Source organism: Melitaea cinxia, chromosome 12 (assembly GCF_905220565.1).
Source record: "Melitaea cinxia chromosome 12, ilMelCinx1.1, whole genome shotgun sequence".
Taxonomy (NCBI): Eukaryota; Metazoa; Arthropoda; class Insecta; order Lepidoptera; family Nymphalidae; genus Melitaea; species Melitaea cinxia.
In genome coordinates this window covers 8,913,654-8,932,396 of record NC_059405.1, presented here as the reverse complement: position 1 = coordinate 8,932,396, position 18,743 = coordinate 8,913,654, and the positions used below count along the sequence as shown (strand labels likewise).

Genomic DNA, 18,743 nt, shown 5'->3' with positions numbered 1-18,743 from the left:
GAAAAATCTCTTCGAAAACCAAATATATTATGTATGATTTTTTAAAGAACTGCTAGAAGACTACTCTTGAATATTTTTTTAATAATTTTAAGGGTTCCGTACCTCAAAAGGATAAAACAGAACCCTTATAGGATTACTTTGTTGTCTGTCAAGACCCTTTTTCTCTCGTGAAGGTATCAAGCTGAAATTCATATCATATACTTAGGTGCACTGTCCCTTAGAGCTGAACTTCTAAGCTAACGCAATCAAAAGATACAGCCGATTATGCTGCAAAGTATCGAAACTTGTAAGGGAATCGAAACCTACAGGCTACTTTGCATGAATTCAGAATCTTTGAAATTTGGTAAGAATCAAAGTCTTATACCATAGATAAAGGAAGAATTGCGAAAAGCATAAATTTACAAATATTTTTAATAATTATGTTTGTACGGAACACTCGGTGTCCGAGTCTGTCTCGCACTTGACTGTTTTTTTTACAGTTGCGTAAAATTTGTGCCACCGATACCAACGTGTGTCGACATATATCGTATTATATGAAGCACGTACAATGATTCAATACTCGCTGACTCTCGAGCATATTAATTAATCACAATACTGTGTCGGTGAAGTACCGATGCATGTTAAAAAAAAAATAATAATAACAATATATGGAATAACAAAAGCACGGGCATAATAAGCCTGTGGATATATCACATAACTAAAAAAAAAAAAAAAAATCACAATACTGTTACTCATACTATAAAAAAATAAAGATTTCTATTAATAAGATATTACTGTATAAAAAATAACAGATTATAACTTTTATTAGCATTTAGATTTCTTTCGTTACAATTTTGTTAAAAAAATTATATAAAATTTACATAATATATACAAAATTCTTTAAAATAAGATCAATTAGGATCAATTACGGTTAAATTTATATCACGTTAAATATCATTAAAACTGAAGCAGACGGCATTTGAGCGAAGTATGTCGTTTGCGGGAAAACAAATCCTAAATATAGTGGCGGGATTATTTCTGAAGCGGCGTGTCGCGCTATCCCGAAATCTAAACAGATTACCGACCGTCTTTATACGATTAGAACGTTTATTACGCCTTTTTAATCCTTAGCGAGTTAATTATTATGATCCTAATAAAATACCTCCAGACTTAAATTTTCGTGCGTTAAGTAAATATTTATATATTTAGAGGTTTATGTGCAGTATGTAAGTCCTCGGTAATATATTTATTGGTGTGAAAATGGAAATCAAAATGGCTGTTAAAGTTTTATTCACAGTGCTGATGATAGCACATTATGCTTTATCAGATCAAGTTGCTGTTGGTATGTATACAGAAATCTATTTGTTTTACTTAGGAACTAGTTATTTATAGATGAGTGCTGTATAAATTATGTGATTTAGAAATAATGATTGTTTGTGGTGTCATTGTCAAAAAAGTTTTAGTTAATTAGTAATTTTTTTAATGAGAATTGATTCGACTTTTAAATCAATGTAATTATTAAACAATAACTTGTGATGTTTATGTCTTTTTTATATATAAAAAACACATTTGTTAAATTTTCAGGTGGTATTTTCTATAGTGACGACGAAGACCTAAAAGTTGCGATGACTGTAAGTGCAAAATTATTTAACTATACCGCTCTCGTAAAAGAGGTCAGTAAAAGAGGCGACATTCTTGAAATAACTGGTCACGTCTGTGATCTAGCTGGAGTAAGAAACGTTTTGCTTTTTATTACATATATTTTAATAATATTGTTTATATACATTTATGCATATGGGTATTGGCACTGATATTGAGTGCTGAAGACCAGTTTGGGGATTGCTTTGCGGATCACGCAGGGGTCGCAAACACAAAATAGGTTCATTTATTAAAAAATTAAACAAACTAAAAAAATGCAAAACTATTTATAGTACTCATCAAGTATATATCAATATCCAGAACAGGTTTATGGAAAGTTGAAGATCAACGCTCATTACCTGTTTCGCTGACTATAATACTAATAATATGTTCAAAATGGTATTAAAGAAAGTCGACTTATTAAAGAAAATTAAAAGTTTATACCATGGTATCTTAAAAAATAGACACAATTTAATACGTATGGAAACGTAAAAAAATGTCCTCACTTACACTTCAACCTATTGCAGTCCACTGCTAGACATAGGCCTCCACAAGTTCGCACCAAAAATGGCGTGAACTCATGTCTGTTGCCCATAGTCAACACGCTGGGTAGGCGGGTTGGTGACCGCAAGGCTGGCTTTGTTACACCGAAGACGCTGCTGCCCATCTTCGGTCTGTGTATTTCAAAGCCAGCAGTTGGATGGTTATCCCGCCATCGGTCGGCTTTATAAGTTCTAAGTTGGTAGTGGAACTGTGTTATCCCTTAGTCGCCTCTTACGACACCAATGGGAAGAGAGGGGGTGGCTATATTCTTTAACGCCGTAGCCATACAGCTTGTAAACACAGCACATAGCTTGTAAAAAAATACAGTAATATATTTATCTTATTTAAATGATCTTTATATCAAAGCTTTTTAAGGTTCCAAATCCACAGAGTGCTAACAGAATACCATTACTAAGATTCTGGTATCCATTTGCTTATGCGTCTGTCACAAAGTTGTGTTTTTTTAACCCTAATAGACCTAAGGAGAAACTTTTACGTAATTTTTAAACCGGAGCCGTTATAATGACAAATAAAAGAATAAGGTCTAATATTACAGACATCCAAAAAAACAATAAAACTATTTTTTCTATAATTGTAGCTCGATCTTCAGAAAATGTATTTCCAATATCATGATGTGTTATTAATTGAGAAAACTACTAAATAATAATCAACAATATTTTAAAGGCAATTAAAATAAACTTAGATTTAATTATGTTAGGAGCTGCGGTTGATTTTCTTTTTTTATAAAACTGTTTATACAATGACTGTTATTACTTGTTAATGATTTATTTTCTTGACTTTATTTAATAGAAAAATTGTTACTTCTTGCTCATTGCAATAGCTTTAAATTGTATTCACAGAAGGGCGTAATTGGAATTATAGACGGATTGGGCGGTAAGGCAACTGAACACTTACAGGGTCTGTGCGATATTTTAGAACTTCCACTAATAGAAATTCAACACAATGATTTATATATGGGTAACTGGTCGCTCATCAACTTATATCCAAGCCCGGTAGCATTTAATATGGTAAGTTCTTGTTCATAATAATCTCTATGATAAATGATGTTGATTGATGTAATATGTACTATATAAATACATAATATACTTTTCGTTTTCGAGTACAACTGCAGGCGAGTTGCGCCAACGCCTCGTACGTTTTTATTTATTAGTATCATTAAAATAAATTGTTTTTGTTAGTAATGTTTTGGTACTGATGCTGTTATGTGTGATTAACTACCAAAGAAATATGTGTATAAATGTAAATACGTGTTGAAACATTTATCTAAATGCGTATTGTTTGGACAGATCTCAACACTTATTTTGACCAACCTCATTTGCGCAATATACAGTGCTATACCTATACTCCGGATTCGATGGGGATGGGTTCGATTCCCATCCCGAGTCTGGGTTTAATACATTACTAATTAATTTATTATATATAAACAAAAAGAAATTATATAAGTCCTCTGTTACCTATAACACAATCTTAAGTTGCTTACCCGGGGAACAGAAGAGCGTATCCGTATTTGAAAGATATTTATTTACTTATTATTTGCTCTACTTATAAGTGAATTATTTTTCTCATTTTGTACGTATGTTAAAAATGTTTGTTTTCTTATTTCAGGTTTTAGAACAATTAATTCTAAAAAAAGAATGGTATAATTTTACATTACTCTATGTTAAAGGACACAGCACGACAAAAGTTCAGAGTTTGATGCAAATGGGTCAACCGTCAGACAGGGTCACGGTGACGGTACGTGAATTAAGTGGCAAAGACTATCGGTAAAGTTTCATCATCTTATTATAATATGAACTGTATATCGCTTAAAACAAACTGGTTAAATTATAATTTTATTACGATTTCCTAACACCTTGAAGTAAAATATATAAAGATACGAAGATACTTAACTTAGAATGATCATACAAATACTATTCTTTCATACTTATAAGAAAAATTATAAATAAAGACGTACGTCATTCTTAACATTTTGTTCAATTGCTATTGAAAAAAATGTTAAGAAGTTGTAATGACCTAGTTTAACGCCTGCATTCAATCTGTAATATCCCATTGTTAGGCATAGGCCTCTTTGTAGGAGAAGAATTAATTAAGGCCAGAAGTTGGATGGTTATCTCGCTATCGGTCGGCTTTTTAAGTTCCAAGGTGATTGTGGAACTGTGTTATCGCTAAGTCGCCTCTTACGACACCCATGGGAAGAGAAGGGGTGGCCATATTATTTACTGCCTTAACCACACAGCGTTGGTGGATTGGAATATATCTTCCATAATATGAGTAACGATCGTTATCAGTAATTATGATAACAACCGGAACCGACAGCTTAACGTGCTCTCCGAGGCACGGTTGGGACACCAACAAGGACAGATATCGAATCTGGAAAGAAATATTTGTATATATAAAATATCCATACCCAGCGGGAATCGAACCCTCAAACCGTCGGTGTTTTAGGCGACTACTCACAGCACTAAACCAGAGCGGTTGTTCTACGCCTACCGAGAACAAATACGGGAAAAACAACATTACATATGAAAATGTACAAATACACATATACATATAATAAAATGCACGTAGTTATTTAAGAAGCTAAAAGCATGCTGACGTTTAAAAATTTACTAAAAATATATAAATAAAAATCTCAAAATATAATAAAAACATCTAAGACTGTTAATTAAATTGCAATCTTATTTATGAATACATTTAAAAATTCTCATCTCAAATAAAAAATCGAATTAATAACTTGAAAAATAATTAGGAAATAGGTTACAAAAACCCAGTCAGAAAAAAATAATTATTTTATTGATTAAAGTTTCGTTTGGCCGCATGTAGTTAAATATTTGTGGTGATTGGTCTTACCGTCATTATAGTACTTTTATACCCTCACTCTGTTTTGCTTTTTGTGACGACAACGTATTTGTGTTTAACTATTGTGTATCACCGACACGCTCGGCTTGAAATAATGTAAAACTTATACCTATTGTAATACTTTATACCTATTTAAAAATTTATTCTTTCTAATGTATTTCTCATATAAGTTAATTGTTTTCTATATTTAATTTTTTTGCGGACTTTAAAAAAGAACTTATTTTGAAATATCGATGATTTTTTTAAGCAGTAATTAAACAAAAGACAATACTGAACGGTATTTTAAACCAGATAAAGATTTCAATTTTTTTATTTAAAAGGGACATGACTGCTTAAAAACTTAAAAACGAAAAAACAAGGCCGTAGTTAGGAATATTGTTAAAAGTAACGCTACTGAACAACTACATCATTGTAGTTACTTAATCGATACAGACATGAAAAAAATCATAAATTCTTCGGAAAATAAAAAGATTGACAGCTGAGAACTACATATAGCATGGTGCACCTGAATGACCAATACAAATGTTTGTCATGTGCGACCTGTGACCGCTGCGCCAACGCGGCGTCACAGCATCACATATTTATAGCAGCATCACAATAAATAGCGTCACATATTTTGGAGACCAAGTCACTATTCCAGGCATTTTTTACGTTGACTTAATGAACAAGGTTATTATTGGAGAAAAAGCGTTTGTGCTGATTGAATAGCCACATTCCGTAATTCATTGACTACTGTTTTATCTCGCCTCAAGGAGATAATGTTGAAAAAAATATTTTGTCCGGGATGTAGAGTTAAGAGGCAGGGCATTGCAGGAAACGAATGAAGTACCTTGACCTTACTGAAGATCATGTTGTGTTAATGTGGTGAGTAAGGTGACCAGAGCTCCTGGGAGGAGGGATTGATGGTAGGGTCGGCAAAGCGCTTGCGATGCTTTTGGTGTTGCAGGCGTCTATAAGCTACTTTTATAACTTACCATCAGTTTAGCTGACCTAGTTATATAAAAATGAGGTTAATATTTTACCATTAAAAACCATGCACCATTATATTGTTTATCAAATGTTTTATTATAAGAACTCTATACGATGTTTCGTACCCTTATAACAACGTAACATAACCAACGTTTTAGGGATGTATTAATAAAAACAAAAGAAAGTGGTCATACAAATTTCGTAGTGGACTGTCCTTCTGAAAACTTAGAACAAATACTGAAACACGCTCAGCATGTTGGTCTGATGGCGGACGAGCATTCTTACGTCTTTGCTTCACCCGACTTATTTACTTTGGACCTTCATCGATATAGATACGGCGGTGTTAATATGACTGGTAAGGTTATTTTGTATTTTGTTTAAATAGAATATTTATAATTATGACGCTACTACTACTACTCAGCGTCTTAGGTGCGACAAAGCCAGCCCTGCGGTCACCAACCCGTCTGCCCGGCTTGGTGACTATGGGCAACACACATGAGTTTGCACCAAAAATGGCATCCTATGTACCGCAGTGGACTGCGATAGGCTGAAATGATGATGATGATGATGAATGATGATGCTACTAAACTTTTTGAGTTGTTTGTAATCTGGAAAGTTTTAAGTATTAAAGTATCCTATTTGTATTGATACCTACACATAACCTATAGTTTCTTCCCTTGTGTTGCGACTGGTTCACTCATACGAGACTTCACGTAGTAGTAAATAGTATTTGCGTAGTCTTTCTTACAACGTAATGTGACTTGTGTCTGCGACGCCGCGTTGGCGCAACGGTCACAACACTAGTTCGTGCCTGTTGCGCTGGCGATTGCATGCTCGATTCTCATACATGACAAACATTTGTTTTGGCGATACAGATGTTTGCCGTGGTCTGGGTGTTTCTTTAGTCCTTGTGGATCTCCCCACCATGCCTCGGAGAGCATGTTAGGCCGTCGGTCCTGGTTGTTAACATGTACACCTAATAGCAATCGTTATTCATAGTGAAGAATATAGCCGCCAACCCACATTGGATCAGCGTGGTCGGTTAAGCTCTAGTCTTTCTCATACACAGAGAAAGAGGCCTATGCCCAGCAGTGGGATATTACAGGCTGAAGCGTAAGCATCTTTGATAATTTTTCCATCATGATTATTTTATATTATATTAATTCCATAACTGCTCTTAGGAGGCTCTTAAGCCTTAAACATACAAGCAAACTCGGATTTATATAAAATACCAATTTAAAATTTAAATTCAAAATTCGACTTACTTGTAAGCATACGTTTGATGTCTTGTAGATTTTCACATTAGTGAGACATTAGAGACAAATAAAATTATAAACATGAAACATATCAAGAAAGATTAAAGACATTACTCCTAGAGAAGTTTTCTTATAACAAATATTATATGAGTGCTATTTTTATTATATTAAATGTAACATCGTTATCTGACACAGATTTATAATGTACAAGCTATAAAAATGTTTACCTTTTTTTACGTGGTGGTCCATCATGGATACCCTCCGGCGCCAGAGGGTTATATCAAACTCCTACTGACTAAAAAAACCACCACGTGTGAGCAGTCGTCCGCCTGGGTGGGGCGAGATGGGGTCGCGCTAGCATTCGCCACCTCATAAAAGTGTTTACCATATTCTAGACCTAACGTTTTCGGAGTTAAATTATAGTTTTATTTATTTATTTCATTTGGACAAACAGTAGTTGCTACATTACAACTTTCACAGATAAACTATAGGTACTACAATCAAGCTTAAATGCGCAACATTTTAAGTTGTCACAACATGCACAAAAAGAGACATAACACTAGTATTATTAAAATATTATATCTACAAATTGAAATACAGATGGGTATAATTTAAAATAGATGTAGTGAGTTAAAAAATAAACATAAACAGCAAACACAAAAATCATTTATAAGTAATTAATCCCTCAGTTTAGTTAACGAAAGGCAGCAATTATTCGTATCTTTCTTCCATAGTAGAGTACAGAATACATACCGATTTTTTTTTCGCCAATGTTTTATTCGAAAAAACTACTCAATTTTAAAATTTAACTGATCTTTCCAATCTTTATGATTATGTGTGGTAAATTCTGTGAAAATTCTATTTTTAACACTACATAATATTTTTAGGCTTCCAGCTAATAAATCTGAATAGTCCCAATCTGTTGGATGAATTCCTGTCTTCTTATAATGAAGAATCAGGAAACATGTTGTCACCAGAAAGTTTAAGAAGTAAAGTCGTACTCATTTATGACGCTATTTTCATGCTTTACCAAGCTGTATCCAAAATTAACATAAAATCTGTTATCGTAAAACCTATGAGTCTTGATTGTGAAAAATATGAATCTTGGATATATGGTTCTACATTGCTCAATGTTATGAAAACGGTATGGTTTTTTAATATTATAATTTTAAATAGCTAATAATTTAGCCATATAAATATTAAGTAGGTCAGTGAAACGTTTGTTTGGCCTCAATACTTCTTCACTTAATAATATTTTATAATATATTAAGTTTGTAATTTTAATTGCGAATCAGTTCTATGAATATAATAGTCCGAGATACGAACTAGACGTGATCTTCACCCATCTGCTTAATGGATCAAAATTAAGTAATTGTCTTCTTTAGTATGTTCAAGATAAATCGCAAAAAAGTTGGCTGAAAAATTCCTGACCAGGCTATATTATATTCAGCAACCGCTATTCAAACCATACTTTTATCAGGCAACCCTAAGTTATGGTGTTTGCAAAAAAACAGCGTTCATTTTAATGTAAGATTTATTTATTAAACATTTGGGTGTAACTAGAAAAATATATATTAATATACCTGTTTATTCCTGCCACCCAGTAGTTATGCCAGGAAAATAATAGACAACCCAACGTTTGTATTTTCTACAGGTATCATACTGACGGTGATCTTAAATTTACCCTTTAAACTCGTAGGTACATTTCTGAATAAAGATAAAAATTTCAATTTTGAATGAAATATAGCCTAGTCAGGATTTTTCAGGCAACCTTTTCGCGATTATTTTTTTAATATACTAAAATAAATATAAAATAATTTTAATCCATTAAGCAGATGGGTGAAGTTCGTCTCTAGTTCATATCTCCTACCATAATGTTTTGAACATTAGTGTTTCAAATTATTTGAACTTAATTATTGAAAATAAATGAAATTAAAATAAATTTAACAATTTTTCAGAACAAAATTGAAGGTATAACTAGAAATATAATTTTTGATGGTTTTGGTCAGAGGAATAACGTTACAATGGACATTTTAGAGTTAACATCGGCCGGAAATCAAACTGTAAGAAGCTTTGGACATTTTATTTTAATAATATATAGAGATTGTACTTTTATATCAAAAACTTTTATTTATTTTAACAGATAGCAACGTGGCATAACGACGAACTAACAATAACCCGGTCATATACATCTGCCGCTGACATAACAGAAGAAACAATTATGAAGAACAAAACATTTAAAGTGCTTATTTCTAAGGTACGTTAAATTTGATATAAAATACTACCTAATAAATATAAGTATTAACTGTTAATAATTATATCATAAGTCATTTTAGTTGTATTGGAGACGCTTACACAGCTTTTTCCAATTACAAGTTAGGAGCTAGACCGAGATGTTAAAGACAAGAAATATATCGACCTAATATGTACAATTTTATTTTTTGTGTTACCCACATTATTGGGAATTCTAAACATTTTTGAATATCATATCAAAAATTGACCGCTCCAGCGGGATTCGAACCCGCGTCTCCGACTGACCGTGTCGGCGCTCTAGCCAATTAAGCTATGGAACGATGTACCCGCCAGAGCGAAATTTCTGATATGATGATTTTTATTTTCGGTTTAAGCGAACCGTGGCGCCGTCTATAGTGAGTTCTTTACAGAGACCCGTAACTATTCAAAGTTTCATATTACAATGAAAATCTTTGACAGGAGACGACACCATGCTATTCTTAATATGTACAATTTTATTTTTTGTGTTACCCACACATTAGGGTTCCAAACATTTTTGAATATCATGTCAAAAATTGACCGCTCCAGCGGGATTCGAACCCGCGTCTCCGACTGACCGTGTCGGCGCTCTAGCCAATTAAGCTATGGAACGATGTACCCGCCAGAGCGAAATTTCTGATATGATGATTTTTATTTTCGGTTTAAGCGAAATTTCGCTCTGGCGGGTACATCGTTCCATAGCTTAATTGGCTAGAGCGCCGACACGGTCAGTCGGAGACGCGGGTTCGAATCCCGCTGGAGCGGTCAATTTTTGATATGATATTCAAAAATATATCGACCTACTATTAAATTTATATATTTGCTTAATATAAGTGCAATAGGTAACAGCTGACCAATATAACTACTTTTTTTTTTCAAAAAATATACATATAAACAATACATATATTACACTCAGACTCGGGGCGGGAATCAAAACCAAAACTCCCGGAGCAAAAAGTAGGGTCAATGCACACTACGCCAACGGCTTGAAGCTTCAAACTTTATTAAGAGTGTTTTATGATATCCGTAACACCTAGGTACAATACATATATGTTATCGTAGACGGAAAAAACTCGTAATTAATAAAGTTACACATACTTTATATACAGGGTGTCCCAAAAAGTAGTGATAAGCGGAATCCCAGAGATAGGGCACCCCTTGGGGTATCCGAATCACCCCTATGTATGTTCAGCGATTTTGCATAGTTTTCGAGTTATGAATTTTTTTATATGTTTTTGAGAATTTTCCACCTTAACAACTTTAAAAATTTCTAAAAAAAAAAATTGAACATTTTTTAGAATTTTTGTTTTTGTATCTAAATAGTCATGAGTTGTAGCTTCCCGCTTAAAAGATTCAGCTTCTTAACTTTGATGGAAATTGTGAAAATCTAAGTGTAAAGTGAAAATTTTACGTTTTGAGAACTATGACTTCAATTTTCAACTTAGAATTAAAAATCTAAACAGGCAATTTTATGGTTTCTAATTAGGCTTAAAAACTTTTCCAGAGTCTCAGCTTTCATAATCATAAATAAAAAATTGTACTTAATGGGGCTACTTTTGCTAAAATTTGCCTTCAAAGACATCAAGGTGGAAAATTCTTAAAATTACCAATTTGAATAAAAAAATTTTTTTTGCTCAATTTATTATTCCTTTAAGGTTAAATAGTTTTGTCGGCGCTCTAGCTGGGTCACACGTATAGGATTCGTGCGGAGGAAAATGATAAATCCGTAGACTGAGTGATATGGTTCCAAAACGATGGTGCTCCATGCCACTTTGCAAGAATAGTCAGACAACATTTAACAGAAAGATTTAGAGACAGATGGATCGGCCGTGGAGGGCCCATTGCATGGCCGCCGCGGTCCCCAGACTTGAATCCAATCGATTTCTTTCTCTGAGGATATTATAAAGAAATGGTTTACGCTAAAAACATAGCGGATAGCAACGTAGCGGAGTTAAGACGAAAATTGAGGCAGGCAGAAGAAACAATTAAAAACAACAGAATAGCATTCGTAAGACACAAAGAAAACTTTTTAAGACGATGTTAGAACATGTATCGAGCACGAAGGTCGACATATTGAAAACTTTTTATAATAAATAATTTTAAGACGATTACTTTTCGTTTTATTAATTAAACCTAAATAACCTCCAAATGTTTATTAAATCTTCGATCTTAGTTTTCTTACAATCTTTTGGTTGGTTAACAGACTAATTAACTCTTACGAATGCTATTCTGTTGTTTTTAATTGTTTCTTCTGCCTGCCTCAATTTTCGTCTTAACTCCGCTACGTTGCTATCCGCTATGTTTTTAGCGTAAACTATTTCTTTATAAGATCCCCAGAGAAAGAAATCGATTGGATTCAAGTCTGGGGACCGCGGCGGCCATGCAATGGGCCCTCCACGGCCGATCCATCTGTCTCTAAATCTTTCTGTTAAATTTTGTCTGACTATTCTTGCAAAGTGGCATGGAGCACCATCGTTTTGGAAGCATATCACTCAGTCTACGGATTTATCATTTTCCTCCGCACGAATCCTATACGTGTGACCCAGCTAAAGCGCCGACAAAACTATTTAACCTTAAAGGAATAATAAATTGAGCAAAAAAAAATTTTTTATTCAAATTGGTAATTTTAAGAATTTTCCACCTTGATTTCTTTGAAGGCAAATTTTAGCAAAAGTAGCCCCATTAAGTACAATTTTTTATTTATGATTATGAAAGCTGAGACTCTGGAAAAGTTTTTAAGCCTAATTAGAAACCATAAAATTGCCTGTTTAGATTTTTAATTCTAAGTTGAAAATTGAAGTCATAGTTCTCAAAACGTAAAATTTTCACTTTACACTTAGATTTTCACAATTTCCATCAAAGTTAAGAAGCTGAATCTTTTAAGCGGGAAGCTACAACTCATGACTATTTAGATACAAAAACAAAAATTCTAAAAAATGTTAAATTTTTTTTTTTAGAAATTTTTAAAGTTGTTAAGGTGGAAAATTCTCAAAAACATATAAAAAAATTCATAACTCGAAAACTATGCAAAATCGCTGAACATACATAGGGGTGATTCGGATACCCCAAGGGGTGCCCTATCTCTGGAATTCCGCTTATCACTACTTTTTGGGACACTCTGTATATACAATGACTATACAATACTTATAATAGACAATGAGAGATGGTAAACATATTTTACATAGAAACATGAAACAGTTGTTTTGTAATAAATACACATACATGCAAAGTTTATACATTACCTGACAGTATCATCGAAGTCCTGCAGAATACGTGAAATGTTCTGTTGTTTTGACTACAATGTAATAACAAATTGTTACCTCACACTGTACCGGATTTATTTCCACTCTGACTTAATAGTTATACACTACAATACCTATTAAATACCACACATGGACATTTGTTTCAAAGGTAGATAGCGTAATGCGTCATTTTTTATATTTTACGTTGTTGCAGATAATACCTCTTTATTTAAAATATTTTTTTTGTCAAATTAGCAAAATTCAATCCAAGTAACTAAAAGCCTACGTCTATAACCATCTTTACGAAAAATTAAACAAATTTTGACCAACTTGCTCGTTCTATTATTTACTTGTAATTTGTTTTGATTCTCAAGCACCTTTTTGCGAAATTTCAAAAACATTTAATAGTAGTTCGTGTAATACATTATGTTTTAAGATATTTGCTATACTATCAAAGATACCTAATTCCCTTGACCTCTGCGTCATATCTCAGGGTTCGGAAACAACAGTTTCTATTAGCGGAACAAAGTCTTCCATTCTATTCTCTTGAGCTTTCAATAATACTAAATTGTGGGTACATGTTTACTTTAAGCAAATATGGGAGATTTACTTAATTGTCAATGGTATTGTTATATGTTGCTAATGAATGTCATCAATAAATAATACACTATATTGTTATTATACAGTGTACACCCAGTTATACACAATGTTGATAATTGAACTAAGAAAGTTATAAAACATATGTTAACTATAGCATAGTGTACTAGTGATATAGATGAAAATGAATTTTGTGCGTTTAAGTATGTGCTAAATATGTAAAAATTATATTTTTAGCATAAACAAATATTTAATGCAATTGATGTATAAAAATGTACAAAATCGAATTTTATTAAGTCTATTGCGTTTGACTTGAGAGTTAAGACTGATTTATACTTTATGGACGATACAATTTATGAAAAAACCTCACAGCGTAGTTTACATTAAAACATATAATAGTTTCAATAAATGTATTTAAGTGTTTTCCAATATTATTATACAAGTGTGTTAAATAATTCCCAATTTGTTATATTATAAATAAAATTCATAGTATTTAAGGTGTTCGTTTTTGTACCAATTATAATTCCTTTGGACACTTAAAATTCCACTTATTTCAATGTACTAATAACAATAACTTACAGACCGCCCCATACGGATATGAAAAGAAATCTCCCGACCACTTAGAAGGAAACAATCGTTACGAGGGCTTCACGATAGATCTAATTGAAAAAATCGCTGAAATGTTAGGTTTCAATTATGAGTTTGAACTTGAAGCGGACTACGGTGGCATAGATACAGTCACTCACAAATGGACTGGCATGGTATTAAAACTAATGGAAGAGGTATTAAAAAAAAATTCTGTATACTAATAACGTCAATGTTTATTAACTCTAGTAAGATCTTCAAATCATTCAACTTTATCATTTTTTTAAAATCCGAATCTCTCTCTGTGTGAAGTTCATAATACAAAAACGATCCACCATTAGTGGAATTTGGATCACGTTTTATTTAAAAGTTAATGAGTAGAAAAGGTAAATAAAATGGAACCACAAAATCGTTAAATTATACAGCTCTGATGTTATATACGAGTATTATGTTCGGAATTATATCAGAAATCATGTCGTCAATTTTCATTAACTTATGTGATCAGTCATTTAGTTTTCACTTTGTACTTAACCAATTATATCTTACAGTATACGTTTTCAAATGTTCATCGATTCATATACAAATATTGAAGTATATTTAGAAAAATATGATATTATTATTACTAACATATGTACTATAATTTCGCTTATGTTATAAATTACAGAAGGCGGATTTCGCTATATGCGATTTTACGATAACAGCTGAGAGGCAAAGTGGAATTGATTTCTCCACACCATTTATGACTTTAGGTATCGGTATCCTGTACAAAGAACCTAGTAAGCAGCCTCCTGAAATGTTTTCTTTTATGGCCGTGTTTTCTAAGGAGGTAAATATATCAGAAACTTTTATTATTAGGCAAAGGTTCAGATTATAGTCGTTAATTCTAATTTCAAATTTCTACTTATAGGAATATGATCATGGATTATTATAGAAGCTTTTTAAGAACGATTTTTAAATTATACAATTTAATATAATAAATATTACACTTTGATTTACTAGATTTTTGACCTTCAATGATATATTCAAAATTATATACAATTATATTACATTTTTTATTTATATTACGGAATTTATCTTTACATAATTCCAGGTATGGTATTACATGATGTTTGTGCAAATGGGATTAGGAGTGCTTATGATATTCGTCGGGCGTATCTCACATAAAGAATGGCAGAATCCAGTCCCTTGTATAGAACAACCAGAAGAGTTAACCAATCAGTTCAGCTTTGCGAACTCGGTGTGGCTCATTATTGGATCTGTAATGCAACAGGGCTCTGAAATTGCGCCAATGTAAGTTTTTATATAGTGACATAAGCTGTCACCAATCACTATTATCAGTAACATATTTTAAGATTCAGCGATTCTATTCTGTTGGTGCCCATTTAATGTGGAATTCAAATTGCTATGGCTAATCGTATTCTTATATTCACAGTGCTTTAGGTCCTCGTATCATAACTAGTGTGTGGTGGTTTTTTACGATGGTGATGGTCGCTTCATACGTGGGTACACTTGTTGCCTTTCTAATTGTGGAAAAAGATGTTCTGCCCTTTAAAAACGTTAAGGAATTGGCCGAACATAAATCTATATCTTATGGAGCCAAGAGCAGAGGATCTACTATTGAATTTTTCAAGGTTCTGTAATTTTTATTAACATATTTATAATTAAAGAATTGAAAAAATATATACTTCCGAATGACGCTTAAAAATTATATTAACATTTTTAGAAGTCTACCGTGCCTGAATACCAGAAAATGTACGAGAAAATGAAAAAAAATGGTTGGCTGGTAAACGACAATGATATAGGAGTAAAATTGTAAGTTTTTGTTCGTTATATCTGTTATCTCTATGTAACTGTTATCTTACACGTATAACTTTAGCAGCGATGCATTCAATCATCATCATCATCATCATCATCATTACAGCCTATACAGTCCACTGCTGGACATAGGCCTCCACAAGTTTACGCCAAAAATAACGTGAACTCATGTATTTTGCCCATAGTCACCACGCTAGGCAGGCGGGTTGGTGACCACAGTACTGGCTTTGTCGCACCGAAGACGCTGCTGCCCGTCTTCTGCCTGTGTATTTAAAAGCCAGCAGTTGGATGGTTATCCCGTCACCGGTCGGCTTTTTAAGTTCCAAGGTGGTAGCGGAACTGTGTTATCTCTTAGTCGCCTCTTACGACACCCACGGGAAGAGAGGGGGTGGCTATATTCTTTAGTATCGTAGCCACACAGTACGTATGCATTCAATACGTGTAAGTAATACATGTGTTTTAATCACACGCGATATCGACCGTACAAAATTTAATTTTTCTGTTCCTTTTCAAACTCATCGTAAATGTAAAGCCTATATTTAAAAACTTCAGCCTTCTATAAATGGTAGCGACCGGGACCGACGGCTTAACGTGCTTTTCGAGGCATGGTGGGGAGACCCACAATAACTGCACAGACACACAAACCATTCTTTTTTTTTTTATTTCGTAAACACTACAAAGCTTAGAAAAACTTAAAAATAAATAGCCAAATTGGTCAAGCTGTTTTCAAGTTTTGCGCTAAGCAACGCATTAAGTAATTCGTATTTTTTGTATATATGACAAATTAGAACAGACAATATACGACATATATTGATTTCAGGGCTGAAACGAAGCCATACGCGTTTTTCATGGAATCTACTTCTATTGAATACACCACACAACGACACTGCGATTTAATTCAAATTGGTGGTTTGCTTGACTCGAAGGGTTATGGTATTGGTATGAAAAAAGGTAATATCTTGTTTAATAATAAACATAAAAATATTTATGATTGAAAATGTACAAGATACATCTTGAAGTGATTTCAATATGTTTTAGGTTCTCCATACAAAGTTTATATAGATGAAGCTTTACTCAAACTTAAAGAAAATGGTGACATACAGAAATTAAAAGATTTATGGTGGAAGGAAAAAATGGGCGGTGGAAAATGTGGCGTGAGTAGATTTCATAAATAACTCTTGAGAAAAAGGACATGAGATTCTTGTTTTTTTTTTTAATCTATCACAGTGTTCCGTGAAACGGTAAAGATGAGATATATATGATCCAAGAAATAGCCTTTGCTTGAATTACTTAAATCAAGTCTGGCCCATTAGGAACAACTATTAAATAAATTTATAGATCTGCGACTATCTTGTGTATAATTTAAAAGAAAATCCGTATTCCATTAAGTATTTATTTATTTTAGGACAAGAGAAATGAAGAGCCAAAGCAACTGGGAATGAGAAATATGTTAGGAGCATTCGTAGTACTCGGTGTAGGATGCTTGCTCGGTATACTCATCTCTACACTTGATATGTTGTGGGGAATTTTCAAGAAATCTGTTAAGTACAATGTAAGTTAATTAAAGTTTATAATAACAATAGCAAAAAACATCATAACTAAAATTTAAAAAAAAGTAAAGTTAATTTGCTAAGATCTTATAATGTTATTTTCGATCAAATATCCGGTTTTTTATAGTTAAAATGTCTGCTCGAAAGATTTGCGAAGAGATCTATTAAAGCTAGGAAAAAATTTAAGAAACTACTATTTAAAAAAAATCAAAAATAGGATTGGAATCGATTATTTATAGAAAATTTTTTTTAGCAAATGTCTTACCAAACATTTTACATCCATTGTTTTTCACAGACAACATTCAAGTACGAGTTGATTGAAGAGCTAAAGTTTGCGCTCAAATTTAGTGGTGATATCAAACCAGTCAAGAGACCTCCTAAATCCGGTGGCAGCACTGAACCATTTACTGATATGGAAGGAAAAGACGAAATCACTTCACTACGATCAATTCGTTCTGGAAGATCAACTGACACCCATAGAACCAACCATTCACATAAATCAAGGCATTCCTCTAGAGAACTCAGTGTCGCTTTTGCTAGACGCCGGGAATATTCCTAAAATTTCAATCGATCAATCATCAATCAACGCTTTTTTTAACAGTATCTTTTACATTTATAACCATTGCTCTTTTTATGTGCCATAATGTGATATGTTGTACCATATAAATACACATAAGCTCCTTATCAAGTTCCTCGAGCGACCTATTACAAAATAAATTATTTCAGTAAATTCCAGAATATTTTCAGGATTTATTTTATGTATTTTATAATATTTTTGTTACTTGCACTATTATTTTTTAAGCTGTTTTATCATTAGTTGCTCTATATCTATATTCCAGTACACTCGCACATGATATAAACTAGAATTAATAATATATACATGCATTTGTCTTAGACGCAATAAATGTATTACCAATAAATATTAATAAATAATTTATTAACGTCTTTTGTATATCAAATATACCACCTTAATTGTAAAAGTGTGATTGGTACCTCTATTCGTTACTAATAAAATACTTTTTTTTTTTGTATAGCGAAGAAATAAATTTAGTGACGATAGTATATATTCTGGTATCTCCTAATGGAACTACAATCGCCAACGTTTATAGCTAATGGATAATTGTTATGAAAGCGAAGGAAGAAAAGTATTTGCACGTAGAAAATATAAACGAAGGGAAGTGTTTTTTTTTTATCCTCGATAAAATTCATTATTTAATAAGTAGTGATTCTTAACATAATGTACAGTTGTGAATTTTAACAAAAAAAAAAATGTATAGAAAACCATAAAAGTATATAAAAATATAAGCATTTTTAAGTGTTTTAATGTTATAATTTAAGAGTAAGATTAAAAAAAAATATTCTAAACTGTTTAAAATTTACTTGTTTGGTAGTACAAACTACAACTTATCAAAAAAGGG

At 32.5% G+C, this 18,743-nt stretch overlaps 1 protein-coding gene and 1 long non-coding RNA gene across 2 annotated transcripts; one reads left to right on the top strand and one right to left on the bottom strand.

Moving 5' to 3' along the window:
• The first annotated feature begins 1,057 nt into the window (after positions 1-1,057).
• Positions 1,058-18,270, top strand: LOC123658325 (glutamate receptor ionotropic, kainate 3-like). The gene is made up of 17 exons (XM_045593763.1): positions 1,058-1,321; positions 1,564-1,709; positions 3,021-3,188; positions 3,787-3,944; positions 6,168-6,364; positions 8,153-8,409; positions 9,224-9,328; positions 9,409-9,522; positions 13,957-14,157; positions 14,625-14,786; positions 15,051-15,250; positions 15,393-15,591; positions 15,684-15,772; positions 16,596-16,726; positions 16,814-16,929; positions 17,181-17,327; positions 17,621-18,270. Exons 1-17 carry the CDS (start codon positions 1,240-1,242, stop codon positions 17,882-17,884), a joined length of 2,736 nt encoding a protein of 911 aa, XP_045449719.1. The 5' UTR covers positions 1,058-1,239; the 3' UTR covers positions 17,885-18,270.
• Positions 9,373-10,385, bottom strand: LOC123658326. The gene is made up of 2 exons (XR_006743854.1): positions 10,337-10,385; positions 9,373-9,684 (listed from the first exon to the last, which is right to left on the bottom strand). It is a non-coding gene; the product is annotated as an uncharacterized LOC123658326 (long non-coding RNA).
• Positions 18,271-18,743: the final 473 nt, after the last annotated feature.

What these genes read in the sequence shown, in the direction of transcription:
- LOC123658325 (XM_045593763.1), top strand. Translation starts at nt 1,240, where the DNA reads ATGGAAATCAAAATGGCTGTTAAAGTTTTATTCACAGTGCTGATGATA. An exon ending in ACGTCTGTGATCTAGCTGGA is followed by an intron (nt 1,710 to 3,020) that starts GTAAGAAACGTT and finishes TTGTATTCACAG; the next exon opens with AAGGGCGTAATTGGAATTAT. An exon ending in CATCGGCCGGAAATCAAACT is followed by an intron (nt 9,329 to 9,408) that starts GTAAGAAGCTTT and finishes TTATTTTAACAG; the next exon opens with ATAGCAACGTGGCATAACGA.